The 21,458-nt window shown below is 42.7% G+C and overlaps 1 protein-coding gene across 1 annotated transcript in view; it reads left to right on the top strand.

The window, feature by feature from the left end:
- mvb12bb (multivesicular body subunit 12Bb) overlaps positions 1-16,106 on the top strand; it is a 36,480-nt gene extending 20,374 nt beyond the window's left edge. The window contains exons 7-10 of the mRNA XM_023153250.2: positions 97-146; positions 11,187-11,245; positions 11,671-11,730; positions 15,286-16,106. Of these exons, the coding sequence (XP_023009018.1) occupies positions 97-146; positions 11,187-11,245; positions 11,671-11,730; positions 15,286-15,327 (211 nt within the window). The 3' untranslated portion in view covers positions 15,328-16,106. The remainder of the gene's footprint in view (positions 1-96; positions 147-11,186; positions 11,246-11,670; positions 11,731-15,285) is intronic.
- The last annotated feature ends 5,352 nt before the right edge of the window (positions 16,107-21,458 follow it).

Here is a 21,458-nt window from a genome sequence, read left to right as displayed (position 1 = left end):
GTCTTTGGGAGCACAGGTGTTCCAAAACACAAAGTTAACAAGCATTTTTCTTGTGTGTAACGTGACTGAATATTGTTGCTTTTTTTCTCTCTCCAGCTCGAGGATTTACTCTGAGCGTCACGGCACTGGACTCTACACCATGACAGGTAAAAGGTGTCTCACTCACACACACACACACACACACACACACACACACACACACACACACACACACACACACACACACACACACACACACACACACACACAAATATGCTTGTCAGTGCTATTTATGATGCTGTCACTATAGACAATTACATGAAGTGAATATTTGAATATTTCCCAGAATGCACTATGCTGTTAAACTGCTGTCAAAGTTGATATAATGCTTAATGCTTTCTGTGTCGTTTTTGCCGTTTGTAAAAACAACACAAATTTCTGTCTGTACTTGGAAAAGCAGCTCCGATGGCACTTGATCTACAAATGCTCTGTCTCAGATGTTCTCACTGCTGGATGCTGGACAGAGCTTTGCTCGTCTCAGAGAACGTGGCTTCCCGGAGGAGCTCGGCATTATGCTCAAGAGAACATTTAACAGCTGTCAAAGACGGTCCGTCACATGCCATACTTACATATGCACCTTTGCATGCACTGGAGGTATTCCTTTGGCTTTGTCAAGGAGAAACTCAACAACAGTTGCAATGCTCCGTGACTAAAACACGCGCACACACACACATACACACGCACACACACAAAAAAGGCTAATTCATTAGGAAACAGAGCTTAGACTATGACAGCCTAAGCACCACCGAGTCAGAGCCGGCTGAGACGTTCAAGTCTAAAAGAGTGTGTGAGCCACACGAGGTGAATGAGGCAGGTTTTTATCCAGCTGGAGAGAGACACCATGTGGTGAGGAATCCTCCTGCTGCTCCAGCAGAGTCCCAGGCTATAGCCGTGCTACACCCATCTTATTAAATATATAAAAACATGATGTGACATGTGGATATGTGCAGTTCAGGATGCTGATTTTATTTCAGTTTTTTAAAAAAAATGTATTTATCTTTTAAGGACCCTGAATTTAAATCCAGTGATGTTCAAACAAACAAAAAAAAAAGGAAAAGAAATACAGAAGAGACAAAGAGCGTATCATTGACAAAATTACTGATTAATACATCATTGTGCGTGTATGACAGTCATTTTCTTAGATGGTCAGGACAAGTAAGGCCCTGAAGGAGCAGACGTTACCACACAGCTGAACAGTTTGTGGCATTTGGTGTGGGATTCCTCCGCTGGGACGGGGTTTTGAGTGACAGCGAAGGAACCTGCACATACTGTACACGGCGCTGGCAGCAGTCACCATTTATCTCCAGAAAACTGTCCTTTGCAGGTGCACGCTCCCCTTCCTTCTCCTCTTTATGAGCTGGCGAGATTTTTAAGAAAAATTGATAATGGAGTTAGCCTGACACGCTTCTCGCTTTATTACTTGAGACTGCGTACCCGTCAGCCTCGCAGCATCACACTGCGAGTGTGAGAGGACGCGCCTTCCCTTCATTAACAGTATGATGGCCCGCGGACCAAGTGTGAGGTCGTAGCCGACAGCCTATTTGTGTTAATTGTTAGCATGTCGGTAGCCCCGGTGTGTGTTTGTGCGCTGGTGCATGCGCGCCTGCGTGTGTGTGGGCTGACAGCTGGCCAGGTTCGAGTTGGTCTAAAACCATGTGCGCTCTGTCAGGGTTGTACAGGCGCCTTCTTTAGGATTGATGAATTGCCTGCTTTCTTGATTAAACCCTCCGTCACTTCCCAACAAAACAAAAACCCCAACACACACACGCGCGCGCACACACACAAAAAAAGGCGAGTTGAGGGGAGGAGAGGTAACATGTCTGGGAAATCTGTCATCTGCAGTCACATCATGTACAGATGTGATGTGCAGAAGCTTTGACATTTATTACCAGAATATTAAAAACTAATTCACATTTATTTTGCAGCCCTCTTTCGCTTGACAGTTGGAGCTCATTTGAAAAGTTATCAAGTTTTCATTGCAGCTCGAACCGTTTGCTTTTCTTCCACCGCCGTTGCTTTGATCCATGCCAAGTCCCTTTGCCAATTAGGTCTTTTATTCATACCTTGGCAGAAAATCAGGATATTTTTAAAAGTAATTATACATGCATTTGAGCTATCTGTCTAAAAAGCATATGTCTGATAAAATAAATAAATAAATGTAAATGTTTTGAAAAAAACACAAAAAAGCAGCCCCAAACTCTAAAATAAAACCACGTTGCATCGCAGTCTGTCTTTATTACCTGCTGGACAATATATAGCATTCAGCAGGCATCCATCTGATAAAACGGTAAATGTAATAAAAAGTAATACATTTACATATCTATAGCATTAATCAAAAATAAATACTGACATTGGCCCTGATCTAACATAATATGGAGAGCAATTATTTCCCTATCCATTAGGGGAACTTCAATTAACATACACGAGAAGGTTCATCCTTCAGAGGAGGATGAGGGAGAGAAAAAAATAGGGAGCTGAAAATTAACTTGGGTTTGCAAAATATCTTGGCAGGATGACAGTGATTTTTGATTTTCAGGAAACAATATTAGAATTCTTATTAAACTATGTGCATCTGCTTTTAATTTGCTGCAAATAATTGGAAAATGCAATGGAGCTTTCCAATTAAAGCTCCACTTTATGCTGTTTAATAATACCCTCATAATATTATAGCTTATGAAATGACAGGTGAGTTGGTGTATGAATAAAACATAAAGCCCTGTAATAAGAGACAGAAAAAAAAGAAGAGGAAAAAAAAAACGAGACAGTTGTTGGGGGGCTTTTAAATGCTCGACATAATTTGCATATATTAATCTCCTCTTTTCAGCCTTATCAAGTATTCCACTGTATTTGAAGTTAAAATAGTCGTGACAGGCAGGGGTACGCTTCGTTTTTCCATGGATTTATTACTTGTATAATTCTGGATCTTTAATAAGCCAATATGACTGATCCTCTGAGTTCTGTGGAATTTGGTTAATTGTTCCAGATGGTGCTCACTGATTATGCAAAATTACTTTCTTTCTCCTTTTTACCCCCCTACCAACTACACTATTTCTTGATTGACTAACATGGAGAAAAAAGATTATTTTTGGCGCAGCACTTTCATTAAGAGGGTTCTCATCAGGTTTCAAACAAAAGTTCCATCTTATCTCCCTGTGTAGTTCTGGGCGAGGCTGTGCAGAGGGAGGAGATCAGCCGGCTCTTATCTCAAACCATGATGGATCTCAACTGCTTCTGCACCGCTGGGGTTATATTTTAGAATAACACAATTCTTTAGGCTGAGGGATTAAAAAACACGACCTCTGGATAGTGACACAAAAGTTATTATTAGTGTACAGCGTTCGCTTCTTTCTCCTTTCTCTCTCCAAAGATTGATGAAATTGCTAAGCAGCTGGGTTTGTCCTCCACTTGCAGCTCGGGCTCCATCCACAATTCACTAACATTCTGTTTTGCATCAGCTAAACTGAGCTGAATGAATCATTTATGGAAGTGTTATGGGGGAGGTATGGGCAGATTTACTGCCGAGCTTTTACTTTAGATGGAATGGGATTTCTATGAAACCGATCTTGATGTCTGAAGTAATGCCAAAGCTTGCATCAAGACATGAAAGGAACGCTCTTAAAACCCACGTTTTGCTTCTTAATTCCCCTGGTCAGCAAAAGGCGAAACATACAGAGAGAGAGAGGGAAAGTTCACAGGGAGAACTGTAGTATTTACATCTAATGCCTGTACAGACATTCTCAAACTACTGCTAGCAAGTCTTGATACAAAGAAGCACCTGATTACCTCATAATAAATGAATGGCATATAGTTTAGTGCTTCTGTGCTCATATTAACCTATATGTACGTTTTCCATATTGACATGGCAGCATGTCTTGGGTGGATACTGCACGAGTGAAGCGAAGCACTGGCACAAAATACTACGGTGCAAATCCTGTGCTAAAATATAAAAGCAAGAAATAATGTGTTTTGTGTTAAAAAAGAAAATTTAATCCAAGTCTCTTGAAATGCGAAAAAGGTTGCTTTCTCTTCACATCTCAAGCGTTGCTTCCTATTTAGAATAAAGTTTGGATGGTTTGTTATGTAGATCTTGTTGTTTTCACATTTTTTGCATTATTCCAGAAAGTGTCAGTTTCTATTTTTAAACAAATGACAGGCACAACAAGTATTTCCAGTTGTAGATATAGTCAGACGTTGTGGAGTACGACTCAGTGTCAAAAAGCACATCTGGATTAAAGGCTTTCACGCCATTCAGTCACTTTTATTCAATTAGACGATCCAGGTTTAGTAGCAAAACATGATTGATCCTGGTGCGACGGTGCCATTAAGTATTTGAGGATCAATCCTGTATAAATCCTAATGGAATTTTTGACTCCAGCCTTGAGGCCCTCGGGCATTTTTTGGACCTTTATTACAGTCAAATAAGAGACTTTAAATGGCTTTGCATTTGCAGGCCAGACTGGACTCTGGAGTCTCATCCCTCATTGCTTTCTATCCATCCCTGAGATAGAAGCAGTGCTCCATTAGTTTCAGTGTCCAGACGTGGACAGGCTCAATGGATGGGCCTGTCACGGCTCCCTCATTTGCCCCATGTACAGCAGGGTTTGTTATCACACATCTAATTAGAACTTGATAAAAAATATTTCACAAAAATCCAGTCATTAAATATAGTTTAAGGAGATTTATGGTCAAATATGCCTTAAAGATCTTTTAATGGCTCTGCTGACTTGTTAAGTTTGTAATTAATGATCTTCTAATACATACTGTGGTGTGATTTAGAAAGCACAATGAGATTCTGGGAATGAAGTCGTTTTGGAAAAGGGCATCTGGGGTTCCCAGAAGCTATATTAAATGACTCTGCTCACACTGGTTTGCTTAAAACCATGAAAGTCTGCTGTGAAAAGGTTCAAACACATCCGTGTGCTTGCATAGATGGGGCCATTTTTTTGTTGAGGCGCAGGGAATATTGCATTATTATGAAATGGCTGGCTTATCGTTTTGCAATAGTCCATTAGCGTGTACAGAGAAGTTCCAGGCTCAAACGTAACAGCACTTTTATTTAGGTGCTGCAAAATATCTCTTTTCAAAGTCCACTCATCCTCACACTGTAAAAGTAATAAGCAAGTGAATATGTATCAGACTGTAAATGCATTATACTAATAACAGTCTCCTGTTTCATCAGGAGAGTAATGGTGTCCTTATTAGCATAATTAATGACAAATGGCAGTGCAGCATTGGTGGATTGGTTCTAGGGGATGATAAATTGGTGGATGCCCAGGTTAGTGGCTGCCAAGGAGGCCTCTTTGGCTGTCATCCCTCCTGCTTCCGCTCTGGCACAGTTCATTACTCACTGTGTGAGATGCCACTTTACATTGCTTGGTACTGTGAGCATGGAGAACTTAATAATACCACCCACAACCACATAGGGCCTGCTGCTTTACCCACAGTCCAGAGGGCAAGTAGCTCAGCAAGGGCTAGGGGTTGTGGAGGAGCAGGGCTACATGGGAATCATCTCCTGCAGCTGCACTGATCAAAACAGATCACGCGTCAGTCGATACTTCAGGGGAGCTGGGGCCATATGACCAAGTCTCCAGTGCTGGTGAGTGTTTCTTGTTAGGATTTCTGGGGCTCACCACATCCCTCGCATCATTACGGGTTAGTTTGCCCACAGAACCGCTAATTAAGAGGGGATTTGTGTAATTGTGCCTTCTGCTGTGTCCCATCCGGCACATGCAATTTACTGTCAGCCCTCTGCCAGCTTTTACACTTGTCCAGAGAGGCGTACCCCATTTATACACACATTCTGCTGCACATTTACCAGCAGCCACAGCTAGGGATCAATGCCAATGCCATGGCAGTGTCTTAAAACACACTGTGCTGCTGATTAAAATCTGATTGTCCATTTAATTTCATGAGAGTTCAGCCCAGCCAGCAAGGAGGGTTCTCTCTGTACTTCTCTAGCATTAAGTGCTTTAGAAGAATGACTAAAACAGGTTTTAAACCAAGTGACCGAACAGCCTCGGTGCTTCACGCTAAATAGCCTGTGCTACATATACAGGCTCGGTCTTGAGAAGTTATCACACATGTACGCACCCCCTCAGAGCGCTCTGCGTTATGCAGCGGTGTTCGTGGCCAAGGCACCGTAAGTGTTGCTGGCTCTGCCCACTTTCTGGAAGACTGATGGACCAGCGCCCGACTGAGGCTGTCGGCTGGCTCCCTACCCACAACCAGATTTCAAGGACTGCTTGTCACAGATGGAAAAATAAGTGGGTCATTCTACATAAGCATGTTGTTTTGCACCCCTCTGGTAACAAAGAGCAAAATTTTAACACTGGTGAATTCAACAATAAAGCAGTTTATTCAGACTCCATTTGAGTCTGTTGCTAGTTTTGCCAGTCTGTCTCATTACTTTTTGGTACTTGTCACGAAAATCTCAGCTGCAGCTCTGCTTACAGTTTGACTATAAAGCCAATTTCATATCTCATTCTATTTATACACTGCATTTATACATTTATTCTTCTCATACACTTATTATTATTATTCTTTTTTATACTAAGTTAATATACTGTGTTGTGTTGTTTGTTGCGTTGTGATGTGTCATATCGTGTCGTGTTGTGTTATATGTAGTGCCGACGTAGGACAGTTTTCCAATTTCATTGTACTACTGTACTATGTATGACTGTGCAATGACAATAAAGAGTTATCTTATCTTATATGTTAGGAAAGTAACTGTTTTACTTAATTTAATGGATTAAAGATCAAAATAAGCAGTCAAGTGGGCAAAGAGTGAGTTTTAAAAAATGGTGCAGTTTCTCTCCACTCACTCGACGCTTTCCTTCCACGATTCCTGAACTCTGTAGCAGCCCCAGCCTGTAGCATGCAACTATAAATGCATTCATCCACTGGATCTTATGCGGCGAACTCTTAGTGCTTCAGAAACCTTTTAAGCTTGTTTACGTTTTTTAAGCGTTAGGACGAAATGAAATTAATATTTCAGTATAAACTAACTGACTGACTGTCGGGAGAATTGCGAGAGAAGCTCGCACACACTGCTGCCGTGAGACCGCTGCGGAAACAAACTGCACACAGCCGGCAGAAAGAAAATAAAAATAGATTATCAGAAACCCTCAACATCACTTCAGCGCGGGATCTATTTTAATATCAGCGTTTTACTCTCTTTTTTAGAATGTTAATCGACTCCCCGGTAAACATTTTAATAATTTAAAAAGTTACATTTCCGCTATTGCAAAGTTTTTTTTCACTCATCTGTCTAGAGGGGTTGAAAAAGTAGGAGGAGAAAAAAAGATAAAAGAAAAAGAATGGGTTTCATAGAGCCATAGTCATTAAAAGAATCTGAAAATAGCAACTCGCTATCATCTGTTCTCATAGCACGGGTCAGGAGCTCTGACACCTCCAAAATTCCTCCTGTCAGGGTAGGGGGCCATTTGTATTCTCTCTCATTAGGCAATTTGACTAATGACCTGCCGTGGCTGCAGAGCTACTGAGGGACCCAGAGCCTCGCGCCCTCTCTCTTGCAGCAGCCTGAACACACACCCTCTATTGGAATGGCACAGATGGCATGCCCGGGCGACAAAATAAACTACAATATGTCTCCGAGATGCTGTCAGGTCTGGGCACTATTTCTCATGTCAGACTCAGGCTAAGGGCTGTGAGTGGGCATAGGGGGTCCTCCTCCAGCTCTCTGTTCATCTACTCACCATTATCTGCAGAGGTGACAGAGAGCAGGGTCTGCAGCAGCTAGAATAGCATTTCCATGGTCTGCATAAAGAATCCAACTCAAATTGAGAGTCGCACCGACAGGGGAGGCAGTGCCATGTCTAGCTCTGGCTACACACAGAGAAAAAAGCAGCATCCAATTGTTTGGCATATGAAATGCAGCAGCCACCAGATAAAGCTTTAACTTTTTTTTAAAATTATTATTTCTATGTTCAGATTATTTTGTGACACAAAACAATAGATGGCAGCTCGATCACGAGTAAAAACTTGTAAAAGACGTTCATTTGCACTTTTCGCATAATCGCCCTGATTCCGCCTCCCCGCCCCCACCCCCACCCCCTCTCCAATTCAGCTGCGAGACAGATTCACCCAAGTAATCATACTAGACAGAGATCAATGCAATTCTGCTGAATTAGTGAAGTGTAAAATAAAAGTTCATCAACATTCCTAAAGTGCGACTCTCCAGTTGTGGTTCAGGTAATATGGGGTATGCTCGATCACCCACGCATATTTTTCCATCAGTCAGTGTCGGAGCACAACTCGGTGTGGTTTATGTGTTCGTGTGTGTGTGTCTGTGGGTATGCCGCCACTTGCGTTACACGCGGCCATGTTTGTTAGAGCCCTGGAAATGCAATGTATGGCACTGCTGAAATCCTGGGTGACAGTGCATCCAACAATGGAAGAGTGAGGGATTAGTGCTCAGCCCAGCGTACGAGGGAGCCCTTCCCGCCCTGAAACAGCCATTCATCTGTGCCCAGGGGCTGGAGATGACAATGCAGCCATTGCTCATCGCACCTGACGGAGCCATTAATAAGGCGATGATCCACACGGGGCCTGTGCTGACTTCGTTCTTTACACTACAATCACTCAATCCGCAGGGTCCTCCTTACTTAACACCACCTCTGTGTTCACTGCCACCATCATCATCATCATCATCATCACCATCATCATCTTAGACGCTATGCCAAAATTCCTTCCAGATGTTTTTGTGCTGAATAAACTGACAGGCTCCAAATGCCAAATAACTGCCCAGTTCCCCGCACTGCAATGCACTCATGAGTTAATGGAGTGTAGCGGGGCCATTTAAGCAGCTAGAACATGCTTCATACTGGGATTCCTGCTCAGAAGATTGGATTTACATTATTTTTGCCCTTTGCACCTTCAGATTTCTCCTCAGTACAGCATCCATTCCTTACCACCAAGTCACCACCCGTGCTTTTCCATTTGTCTGGATGTAAGATAGCCTCTCTGGTATAGATGGGGGAGGAATACAAAGTGGGATCTGGTTTTAAATGTAATCCTTGAGCAATAAAGAAACTCTCTGGCCTTCAGCACTGTCCATTCATCTGTCTGTGCCACGCAGATCCATCAGCAGCTACAATCTCTGCTTCCCATTGCTGGCTATTGATTCAGATGTATTCTCCCTGCCTACTTGTGCCTGGCGTTGGTACTCCCAGCAACAGAGTGCATGTTTATTCACTTGTAGTCCCGAGCTTGAACAAGCCATCATGCCTACCTAGTTGCCCTCTGCTTCAAATAGCAACGCATTCAAAACCGCTGCAGGGAGATGAGATCGGGCTCAATGTGTTTTTACTCCTAGCACCTATAAAACCTACTTGTGACATCGCTTGCTTGATAGTAATGTCTCTTGATTTTGAACCAGTCTGAACTATTCTAAATATTGGATTTGTTACCAGAAAATTGAATGGTGGTGCACAGAGGAGTAATAACTTTGGTGATCCACCGACTTTCCTGAAATGCAATCATTTTGATAATGCATGAACTCTTCATCTAGTGTCAATCAGCTCAAATTTATATCATATATTGACTCACATGACTTTTTTCAACAAAGGCTTGTGACGCCTTAAGACTGTGTTTGTGTCTCCTTCGGGAATCCTGTGTTAACTGTACACAGAAGTGCTAGCTTTGTTAATTTGTTAATTAAGTGCTAATTAGTGTAACAATTCCAAATTAGTCTGTTATTTTTGCAATTATGTACACAGAACTTTTTTACCTTTATTTACCTGAGAGAGAGAGTTTGAATCAGCAGGAGCGCTCTGGGCTGGGATAGGCAGGGGAAACAGGGGCTCATGGAGAACAGCAGCACAGGGGAAAACGCCGCTGTGTTTAAGTACAAAACGGCTATCACGGTCGCAGAGTCTTGCTACTGCTGCACTTTTTACTACGGGAGATGATTGGAATCCGAGGAAGTGAGCGAGCTTTCCTGCGGTCACGCAGGGCGCGGGTCACGCTTTGATTACAAAGATCACATTGTGCTGCACTTGTGCGGAAAGTGCCAAACCGTGGATCTGTGTAATAACCTAGAAAAAAAAAGAAAGGGAAAGCAACTCGCATAAGTGTCAAAGTGAGGGATATTTTAGAATTTCATAATTTTCAGATATTGCTGTGTGAACAGGAAAAGGCCAAAAGGAGTTTCAGCCCCCCCATCCTTTCCACCCCCAAAACGATGACTCATGAACAGCTCTGGCTTACGTTTATGAGTTCCGTTTCCTGTGCCAGCGCCTGATGGACTGCGGGTGAAAGAACACCAGTTGGAAGCTCGGCCTCTTGATATTTGGGGCTCGCGTTGAAGTCGACTGCAGCAAGTTTTGTGCCTCCAGATTTGGGAGTTTTCTAATGAAGCCGAGCAGCTGCAGTTTTCCCTTCAGTCTGGAAACGAGAGGCTTTGTGTCTCTTGTCACCCTGTGTTAATTTGGGCCCTAATGTATTTTATAAACAAAGGGCTGCTCTCTAGCCTGACAGTCGTGACACCTTGATTCCAGTGCAGGATGCATGCAGGACGGGGTTACACCATTAATAATCAACTGGCAGCCATCACACCATTTTAACCACGATCATTATGATAAAGGGCATACACTTAATTACAGGCCTGCTTAATTATAGCTCTGTTGAAGCTCGTTTGTTTGGTCAAATGCTAATTATACCACCACGCTCTTGGCAAGTCCTCATTTCAATCCACTTTTTTTGCCAGCTGAACAGTGCGGCTTATTTTCATGCAAATTTGATATCTGGTGAATGTTTTGTCTCTCTTCTTTCCGCTTTTCTGTGCCTAGTGTGAGTGTGTCTTTGTTTCGGAGGTGAACATCTCTCAGACAAGACGGAATCGGGAATAATCAAGAGTAATTAAACTGGAAGAGGGCTAGGAAAGGGCTGGGTTGGAGGAGAGAGAGTGGAGGTGCTCAAATACAGCGGAGAATTAAAAAAAAAAAGCCTTTCATCTTCTCTCCGTAGACGGAAGGAAGGGAGGTGTCAGGGTGGCTGGGGATGTTGATAGCTTTGCTGTTTTTATAATCCCACGTTTAGTCTCGTGGAGATTCTTGGGATCAAGAGTGGGGAGTATTATGTTTATGTATAAAAGTCAGACTTCAACTTTGTTTTTTGTTTTTTTGCAGCTTTGGATGATGTGCCCTTTGTGATCTCGGAGAAGTTTTCGCAAAAAATCCCCAAAGAGGTAAAAAAATAAATAAATAAATAAATAAATCAAAAGGTTTCGTGGCTCTAGTGACAAACTGCAAAATGATTTCTTATGAAGGTGCCGATGATTTTTCCTACAAACTCTCTTCAGGTGAACACTAGTTCTGTCCTTTTCTTCCTTTCTTCGCCTTTTTTTCTCCCTATTCTTTCCTTTTCCTTTCCTCCAGACTGAGTGATGAATGCGTGCAGTCAGGCAGAGCTGGCTCAATGCAGTCCATTTGGCTGGCTGGCGGTGGTTGTCACTATAGCCCCGTTTGTATTGACACAGAGAGGGAGAGGATTAAAGATTTTAAGCATGCTTACTTAGCCATGAGCCTAACCGCCATGTTTCTTGTGTGTGTGTGTTTTTTTTTCTTCCCCCTTCTCCTTCTCCCTCCTCCTCTCCCCTGCTTTTGATTTCAGATGCAGCAAGTCAATTTAATGGGCATTACGATCAAATCCCTGGCAGACATCGAGGAGGAAGTGAGTAGAGGCTGCAATGCTCGGCTGCCGCTGACGCCGCTGGCCCAGAATGCAAAGCAAACGGTCTTGGGGTTGTAATTAAGTGTCTGAGACAGCGAGGCCCTGTTGGCTCCACTAAGCCCCAATTGAATAAAAGCACGGCCAAGCTAGGCAGCCATTCTTTCTTAAAAGCTTCGTATCCTGTTCCAAAACACTTGACTTATATTCCCCCAATTCTACTCTCCCCCCCACCTCTCACACAGCTCAATCGAGAATCTTGCAAGCAGCGCCGTACATCTTAAGGAGCCTTTTTCCGGTCACATAAACTTTTTAAGTTTCCAATCAGCTTTGCAGTTAAAAATAAATAAATAAAAAGTTAAGAGATCACGCCGAGTGAGTAGAAAGCGCCACAAAGCCCTCCACATTTCTGATGAAACACTGTAGCCTACAGGCATTCGTATGAAGCAGATCAGCTGTGTGCAGCAGCTCCTTCTTTGGAGCTCATGTGTTTGTGATGGCAAAGAGAAAGAGAGCCGCTATGTCTTTGTGTGAGCGAGCGTGCGCGTGCGAATGTGTGTAGGTGTGTGTGCGTGTGCTTTAAAGAGAGTGACAACCCCCCTTCTCTCTCATTAGCACGGTATCTCGGTATCAGAACTGCCAGGAAGTGACAGACCACTGTAAAAGAACAGGTGCTGTTGGGTTTGAGATGTGTTACAGAGCAAACACTCCCTCATCAAACCGGGTGTCTGTTCTGCACTCTGCCTCTGTCTTCTGTCATATACTATCCAAATCACAGAGTCGCCATCTTGTCATATGGTCATCTGAATGAAGCTCATTGTCAGCACAGGTATTAATGGCATGTACATATATGTGTATGTGAGTGAGTGTGTGTGTGTCCCGGTTGGAGACAGCCTGACTGCTCATCCTATATGTTCTTTTTTCCCCCCCCTTCTTCCTCTCCCCTCTTCTCATCCTTCCTCCTCTCCTCCTCCTCCTTCCTTTCTTCTCCGAGAGTGTGATTAGCAGGAGGACACATGGTGAGCTGAGCTGGGGAAGAGAAGGGAAGGGCATGAGAAATCATTAATTACAGCCGCGCTGGAGCTGATGAAGTAAATGTGAGATAGTGTAACACACAAGATTTAGTGAAGTGGACGACAGCACAAGATTAATGGTGGGGCCAGGCTGATGAGGATGAAGTCACAGCTTAGCTTGATAATTAGTTTCCAAGTGGAAACATCCCTCACCATTGTGTTATTTTTACTTCTCTCCTCTTATTATTACCCCACAATGATATCTGCAGGACAAAGGAGGGGGTGGGGGGTGGAAACGTAGTCTGTGATATTCTCGCAAACACGCTGGAAAACATCCTGTCTGTAAATTTTCTCCTTTTTTTTTCCGGGTCTGTGCTACATTATTAATTTAATATCCACCGTGTTTTCTTTTCTTTTCTTGTCTTTCTTTTCTCCAGGCTGCTAAAGAAGCAGAACTTTATTCGTGGTTGTATAAAACAAAACAAGACAAAAAAAGGCAGCTGTTTTGGATCTAATTGTCCCTCAGCTGGAAGTAGATTTCTTCTTCTCTTGTCCAGAAGAGGTCACTGTCCGTGCCTCACTGTAGGGCTCCTTCTCTTTTTTTCCTCCCTTATTCAGAAACTGGAGGCGCTTTCTGCACAGAACCTAATTGCCTCCTTTTAAAATCCCTTTAAAATTATAGATTCATGGAAGAGATGCGCTTTCCAGAATTCTACATATGCACATGTAATTGAGGAAAACTGTTGTAATCACAGCCACAGTTGTAGATAAGACCATTTCCTAACAGGCATCACTTAAGCCATGTCTCAGATGATGTTGGTTCCAGCAATTAGGCATTCTTTTCATTTCCCAAATGACTCACAAAACTTGCGGATATTATAATTGCTTTTAGCCACGCATATCTAATTTGTGTCTTTTTAAGTGTTAATTAGTAAGCGATTTAAAGTGACGTCTTTATGTAGTTTGCTCTGCTGAAAAATGTTGTTGGCGGCTGGCTAATGATTTTCAGAGGGAGTACGTTAGGGTGGAAAAGAAGTGTGTATCCACACATGACAAGATTTTCATTAGCACCTATGTATGATTAGTTTTCAGTGCTTGTGGGGAGTTGGGTGTGTGTGTGTGTGCGTGTGTGTGCTTCTCTTCCTGCTTATGTTTGCGTGACTGTGCGTTTCCATGTGAATGTATGGCAGGACAGTAGTGTACAGGGGGTATGTGAGAGGGAGAGCTCCAAATAGAGGTGGAATTAATGAAGACAACATGTCACATATTTTTGGCAGTGGAGCAGGGACAGGAAATGAAGCCCGGCTCGTCTGGGTGACTGCCGCCCATGTTCTAGTGTGTCACTGTCCTGTCAGCCTGTGTGTAAAACTGGCAGACATTGATACATGCTCTCCCTGATAACACCCCATTCCCCCATCCATCATCCACACTCACACACGTACACGCAGGAATATTTATTTACTGTGCCAGATGTTAGAGACTGAATTTTTGTGTGGTGTTGGTGGCGGTGAAGTGGGGGGAGGTAGAATTTCTTTTCGCAAATAACGGGCTTGTGATATGTGACAGCTTTTGGGTAAGTTGCAGATTCCCCCCTCAAGTAGATGAAAATGAGGAAAGGTGGTGCTTTGAATCCGGAGAAGCCGATTTCAGCCATTGTGGCTCTGTGGAGTCAGTTGGAGAAACTTATTTGAGTGATCATACAGCATCACCTAGTGCTGCGTTGCAGTAATAACAGCTGTCTAACTTGGTGGAGTGGGCACAGCTTTTGGTGCAAAAGTTTCCAGAAAGCGCTCACAAACAAAATCATGAAAACTTCAGTATTTCAGAGATGTCGTTTAATAATTTAGGGCCAACAGTGTTATTGTTTTTGGCTTTTTTTTTTTTCAGATCACACACCACAGCCACCACAAATTTAACATATGCACATCACCCCCAGGAGCTCTGCAGTCATTTTTTTATGATGGTTAATCGAAGCCAGAGATTGAGTGGCTCCGAAAACTGACTGAATGAAAACGTTTAAATTTATAAACCACGCTTTCGCAGAGGTATTCATTAATGTCAGTCTGTAGTGTTTCCATATCAAGGCCAAAAACAGTCTTTGACGTTCAGTGTTGTTTTTTTAAACATGACATCTCAGGTTTGTGGCACTAAAATTTTAATTCTACTCAGTTGGATTTTGATCTTTTTGGAAAAACGAATTTAAATAATAAACATGCATAAAATCTTTGAAACAAAACAAAAAAATGAAGCATTTCCTGTCGTTAACGCCACAGAAGTCAACAGTGTTTCAGGCTCTCACTTTATTTCTAGCCTTGTCCATGCCAAGCCACAAGGGGGCAGTGGTTCTGTTTAGTTTCTCAGTCTTTGGGGAAAGTAGCAAATTATTCTTTAATGTTTAATCAGTTTGTTTTTTAGTTTATAGTTATGAAAATGTTTGACTGTAACATTTGATTTTTGGTGGATTTGCTGCTTGATGTAATTGTTGGTGATGTTTTTATTCTGTTAACAGTGTGTGTACCTCTTTGTCTTCTTCTTCTCTTTGCAGTTTCAGTACAACTTCAGCACAGAGCGAAGCATTGTTCTGTAACTTGTCACCGAGCCTCGTCTCAGCTGACAGAGTCGCAGCGACTGAGAGAGTACAGACGGACAAAGGGGATTATTCAGAACAATCATGAACTATCAAATTACACCACAATTTTGAATTGTGTAATTTAAAAAAGGGGGAAAAAATAGTCCTTATGGAGATACTGGGATGATGGATTGTATTTAAATAATTCAATACTTTAAATATTTTAAATAGTTGCTACAAATGTGCACAATTAAATTTGACAAAATAATTTATTTTTCATGACGGTTACTTTTCTAAATTTGCATTTTGTCTTATTTCACCCATCACGTTCAAAGTTCATCTTTTCTAGTTAGTATTCCTGAATAGATTCATTCATGAAAGTATGTTAGCTGTGACTCACATATTGCTCATCAGGGTAACGGGTACATGCTGACAGTAAGTAGCAGTCGGAGTGGAACAGAGAGGCAGCTTCATCACACACGAAAAGGCCGGTCTAACGTTCATTTCCCAGCAGAAGCATCTTTCCGTCAAGAGGTTTATCATGAGCAGCACGCTGCAAGAATGAGCAGAGCCTTGGGACACGGGAGCGCTTACCCCAGGCGCCCACCCACGTCAGCAGTGACTCCTCCACTGAGTCACCGAGAACAGTTTCAGATGCCATATATATTCACCCAGCTGCAGTTTGCTACAGGAAACTGGTTAGGAAAATCAATTCGAGGGTTTTATAAAGCTGATTTTCAAATATTGTAATATTTATTTGCACATTTTTTTCTTAATATTCAAAACATTAAAAACAAACCTACATGAAATTATTTGTTTATCTTTTTTTAAAATAAACTAAACAACACCCTGCTGCCACATAGAGGTCAAATTTAGAAGCAGAATTTACACTTGAGTACTGAGACATAACTTGCCTCCTTTTTCTTCATGTGTAATTTGCAACTAATTAAATTGCAAAAGAATCCATTCTCACATTTGTGCAGGGGTAATTAGTATCAGAAAGTCGTGAATAGATAAATGTCGCTGTTGGTAATTAGAGTCTTATAGTGCTAATCATACTGCATTGTGAACTTTTGCATTCAGAATTACTGAAGACTTCTGATATTTGCAGGTGTCCAGCATAGCACACAACAGGTGATGTCTCCGTGTGAGCGTTTGCTTTGACTGCTCTTTTCAGAGGATTCCTCTGCACAGAGGACCGCTTTCTTCGTGAAGAGGTGACACTTATGTAAGCACGGTGACAGCCCCGTCCCCCGCTGCGTGTAAAGTGCACATATACAGTTCACCGTATGTTTTCAGATTCACACTTACACTGTACAAGCAAAGGTGATCATTAATGTATGTAAACAATGAAGTATTTGATTAATTTGATATTAATAGTGCTTATAATAATTAATCCCCTGCCATGTTTTTTTTTTTATATTTTTTTGTTTTAACTAAATTTGGTGATAATATTATTTTTTAATTAGTAATTTAAAAAATGACAGATAGCAAATATCTTATTTCTGTGCCATGGAGCATTATTATAGAAGACTTGTAAGCAAACTTATTGATTAGAATGACCGTGGGTACTGTAGTTTAAGAGTCAGTCTCATTCATACCCTTCTGCTATTCGACCAGGACATCTGTAGAGCTATTTTAACGGGTTTATAACAACCGGTCATTAAAACTGGAACCAGTTTCAAATATGTGCAAGTCTAAAAGCTTTAATCTAGAAAACATCATGCTGAGGAAAAAAATACTATGGCTAATTTAGAAATGCTGTCATCACATAGTTTGTCCAGCAGAGCGCCTCAGACTCCATTGTGGCCCAGAGCTGAATACATACATATATATATTCACCAAAGCGCCAAGTTTGACTGGAAAAAGTCCCCAGCACATCTCCTTTTCATCATAGGATTTTCATTAGAAGTGCTGGGAATTACAGAACTTTTGAATACTGCCAGCTTTGAAACATGCAGCTCCTAATTTGCAGAAACTGCACTTTCTCTGTTTTTCTCAGTGTTACAAGGTTTTGTTTCTGGAGATGGACAGCAGGCAGAGTGAGATGTTACTCGTGGAGGCCAGATGTGCACGTTTAGATGAAGCCTATCACTAGTTCTGCTTTCATGGTAAAAGAAGTCTTGTAGCTGAAAGCTCCAGATGGGCAAAGGCAGTGCAAAGACCAGCCTCGAGAGTGCTGTCCATCAAAAAACAGCCTCACATGTTTTCACTCCTCCTTTTGCTCGGCTTCGTGATATGAGAAATGATGAAACAACCTGCCTTTGGACCGCACTGGTTTTTAGATGAAGGTGCAGTAGTTAGGAGCTGCTGTCTCTAAGCTTTTCACACGTGACAAATCTGTTTCAAGGCACCTGAACTCCTTAGTTATCTCTGACCTACCAGACCTACTTAAGGCTTCTCAGTCAATAGCTTTGCGCTGCCTGGAGGATTTGGCTCAGCTAAAGTTGAACTGAGCTGCAGAGCAGCACATCAAAGCCCCACCCTCTGTGAGTCGACCAGATGTCCCATGGTCATTTTTAAACTCACACCCCGGTGCATGACATGGAGCAGTGAGCAAGCATGTAGACAGAGCTGGATGGGCCGCTTGGAAATTGGAAAAGGAAGCCTGTATTTATGAGGTGGTTTGAGGTGCTGTGTTAAGACAGGCTTAGACTGCCACTCTGCCTCTGACAGCTCTGTTTCCCCCTGAGCTGTGGTGACCAGAGACTGAGTGAGGTGAAGCAGTAAAGGCAGGAGGCCTGTCAAAGCACACTCAGAACCAAGATGGACCCAAAGTGGACTATCTTAAGCAGGTGATGCATCGAATCACATTACCAGAAGATGCAGAGCTCCAGCATTATCTTTGCTGACCTCATACTTCCATGATTAAAAACAAACAGGGAGCGCAGAGTTTATTCAAAAGCCAAAACCTCTGCTTTTCCTTCATGGGCAGCAAAAGCATGTAGGAAAATTAATGAATAAGTGTAATCTAAGAAATAAAGATGCTCGGGTTGTACTTTTTTACTGCTTACCTCTGTCAGCCTCTTGTTTCTTTGTTCCATGGTGACATCATCAGGTTTTAGAGTGCCCCACTGAGACTGAAAGCAAGAGGTTAGACGTGTGGTCTTCTCTGTGCCGCCATCTTAACAAGCCCCCGAGCTGCACTCAGAGGGAAGCCGCACATCAAATCTGTCTTTCCGTACCTCAGCTAGAGGCAAGGTGAGTGATCTCCCAGAGCAGCTCTCCTCGCCGCTCCCTCTGCCGTGGTCGGCCAGCCCATGTGAGTCAAATTATTGTAATTGAGCAGGGGTGTAGTCGGGTGTGAGGTGATCTCTCTCTTCACCCCCTCCCAGCCTATTTTCTCTCTCTTTTTTTTTCTCTCAGTTATTTCGGCACATGTTGTGAAATGACCAGAAAGCATCTTTTTTTCTCTCCCCCCTCCCTTTCCTCTAACGCTGCCTGTAACACAGAAATCAATTAGCTCTTTTCAAGTCAGATCAAAGGCTCAATACACCGTCCAGAGCTTTCCAAAACCTCCCCGGGACAATTAAGTCTCCCTTTGGACAAGGACCAGACTGGACAGATGAAGGGAGGCTGCTGCCACTGTTCGTGTCAAGTAGACATAAACGGGCGGTTCTCTGGCCCTATTTCAATGAGCTTTCCTCTAATTGACCAGTTCGTTGTGCATTATTGTGGCAGTATGATGGTTTTAATTCTTCGTGGCAGAAGAAACACTTCATTTTAACATACTTGTGCTGTTTTTTGCCACGTGGCCAACACGGTACAGCCTCTTCATCCTGCATGGAGGCGAGGCACCCTGACTGGCTTTGACTGGGTCTCATTTGTAGTCATTTTGAGACTGAAGACATTGCAAGGGATTATGATCATTATCTATCTTTTTGCATCTGCTTTGCACTTGGTTTTGTATCTGTTTGCTGCATTTTTTGGTCACTCTTTGCAGCACTTTTGAGTCGTCTTGCAGTTGCTTGCATCTCTTTGTGGTCGTCTGTTTGCCTTTCCGACAAGGAATGTTAAACCTCTGGGCCTGCGTCCCCCCCACCCCTCTACCCTGCGGGCCCAGTACTCTCACTCAGTAAACCACCGGTGCTGTGATGGCACAACATGCGACATCTAACTGATTGGACAAGGCAAAGTGGATGGAGTTTTCATCCACAGACAGGTGCACTGACCCTGTCCACCCTCGAAGGTGCCACTTGCATTTTATTGGACATTTATGGCCAGCCAGCATTTTTTAACAGCCACCTGGATGCAATAAAAGGCCAGCTCCTGAGCTCTGTGGCTGCCCAGAGGATTTCCCAGCAGCTCCCGCGGGACCTCTGGCTAGTTAAGATGTTTATTAAGCTGAAAGTGGTCCAGTGGGAAAACACAGCACTTCTGAGAGATTCGGGCCAGCAGTTTTCTTGTTAGTCGGAGCGCTCCCTGGAGGATTGGGTTTCTTTTCCTTTCAAACCTCGCAGGGAGGACAGGGTCAGTTCACAGGGCACGAGGTTGACCAACTGGTAACTAGGCACATGAACCCAGGAATGGAAATATCTAGAGAGCATCAAGGTCAGCTTGGAGTGATTCCCACAGTTCCAAACACCAAGTATGTCAGCTAAAAGCATCCGTGTTGTGTTTCTAGAAAGTTCAGCGAAAATACAAAGGGCTGCATCTATCTGTAACAGGTCTTAGCCTTATTGGCTGGATGAAGTTAAACTGCAAATGGCAAAGTGCACTGTACTTAAATATTAAAAAGAAAAAGCTTATATATGGCTTTTACAATGCACAACTGGGGTTATTGGACCAAATCCTCTTTCCAGAAGAGCACGGTGAAATTAGTTGTGCTTGCTGTTTGACAGATCTTGACCTCACTAAGCTCTGCTGGATCTCTAGTTCAAAGCCCCGGTCTTTAGCCTCAGGCACTCTGCCCTAATAACTTCATTTTGCCTCTGTTTTGCTTTTTGAAAATTTTTCAGCCAAATACACACACACACACACACACACACACACACACACACACACACACACAGGAGTTTATAATAACCCATACAGGAAAAGTAGTAGTTAAAATTTCTCCTTTACCACTCGCCTTGATAAATATATGTTTGGCTCTCATCTAATTTCAACTTTCTCTTCAGAGTCTCGGGTGAACACGTTGTGAACTGAGCCGCACAAGCAGGCAGTGATGGGTTTTTAGTGCTCTCTGCCTAATGTTCAAGACAGATTAGAAATGTTCGCCCGTGACAGATGCTGTCTAGATCTTCACTACCAGATCCACCCAGCTGCAAAACATCTGGCGGATTTCTACCTTTTTCTCTGAAGTGCAGCCTATTAATGACACACCCGCAATCATACATGTGCACGTGCACACACGCGCGCACAGCGAACACATCCACCATGTTTGATTGTGACAGGGAAATAATCACACATATACAGATGTGTGATTGTAGGGAGTTTTTTATGGCTGCTGGCCTCGCCTGGAAGATTTCCTGCATATTTTGTTGCCATTGCTGTTTTTCACATTTTAGGTATCATTTCTTTGTATCTATTGTTGCTCATGCAGCAAAACATGGATGGAGTTCTCAAACTGTTGCCATTTAAAAAGGAGCCATTCATATGTAGGTCTATATCATGAGACAGTATCTTAGCCTAGTTTAGCCACAAAGTCTGCAGTTTATTTAACAGACACAGACTTTTTTAATATTCCACATGAAGTGCTATGGTTGCTGTTAATGGCACACATTCTAAAGTCATGCCCAAACATTTTTACGAAGACAATTCCACTGAATAACACGATGAAAGGAGCTGCAGTTCTTGCTTGGGCTGAGACGCTTCTGCAATAAAGATGAAAACAACCACGTGACAACAAATACCATGCATCCTGCTCCACCACGACAATATAACATCTGTTGCTTATGTTTTAAAGCCAAACTTTTAAAGTGTTTTTTAAAGTGTTCTCATTGTTTTGTTCTGGTACTGCACACACTCTGCACCTCTGCATGGGAAATTTAATGGCCCTCGTTGGACGAAGGCTTAAGATTCTTTAGGAACTCATCAACAGAGAAAGTCACAAATACATGTGTGTGTGTGTGTGCGTCAGATGGAGACATTTGGAGACCATGGTTTAATTTAGTTTGAAATTGCCATGCAGTAAGTTGTTCCTCATG

Source organism: Maylandia zebra, linkage group LG12 (genome assembly GCF_041146795.1).
Source record: "Maylandia zebra isolate NMK-2024a linkage group LG12, Mzebra_GT3a, whole genome shotgun sequence".
NCBI classification, from domain to species: Eukaryota; Metazoa; Chordata; class Actinopteri; order Cichliformes; family Cichlidae; genus Maylandia; species Maylandia zebra.
This window is presented reverse-complemented; position numbering and strand designations above follow the sequence as displayed.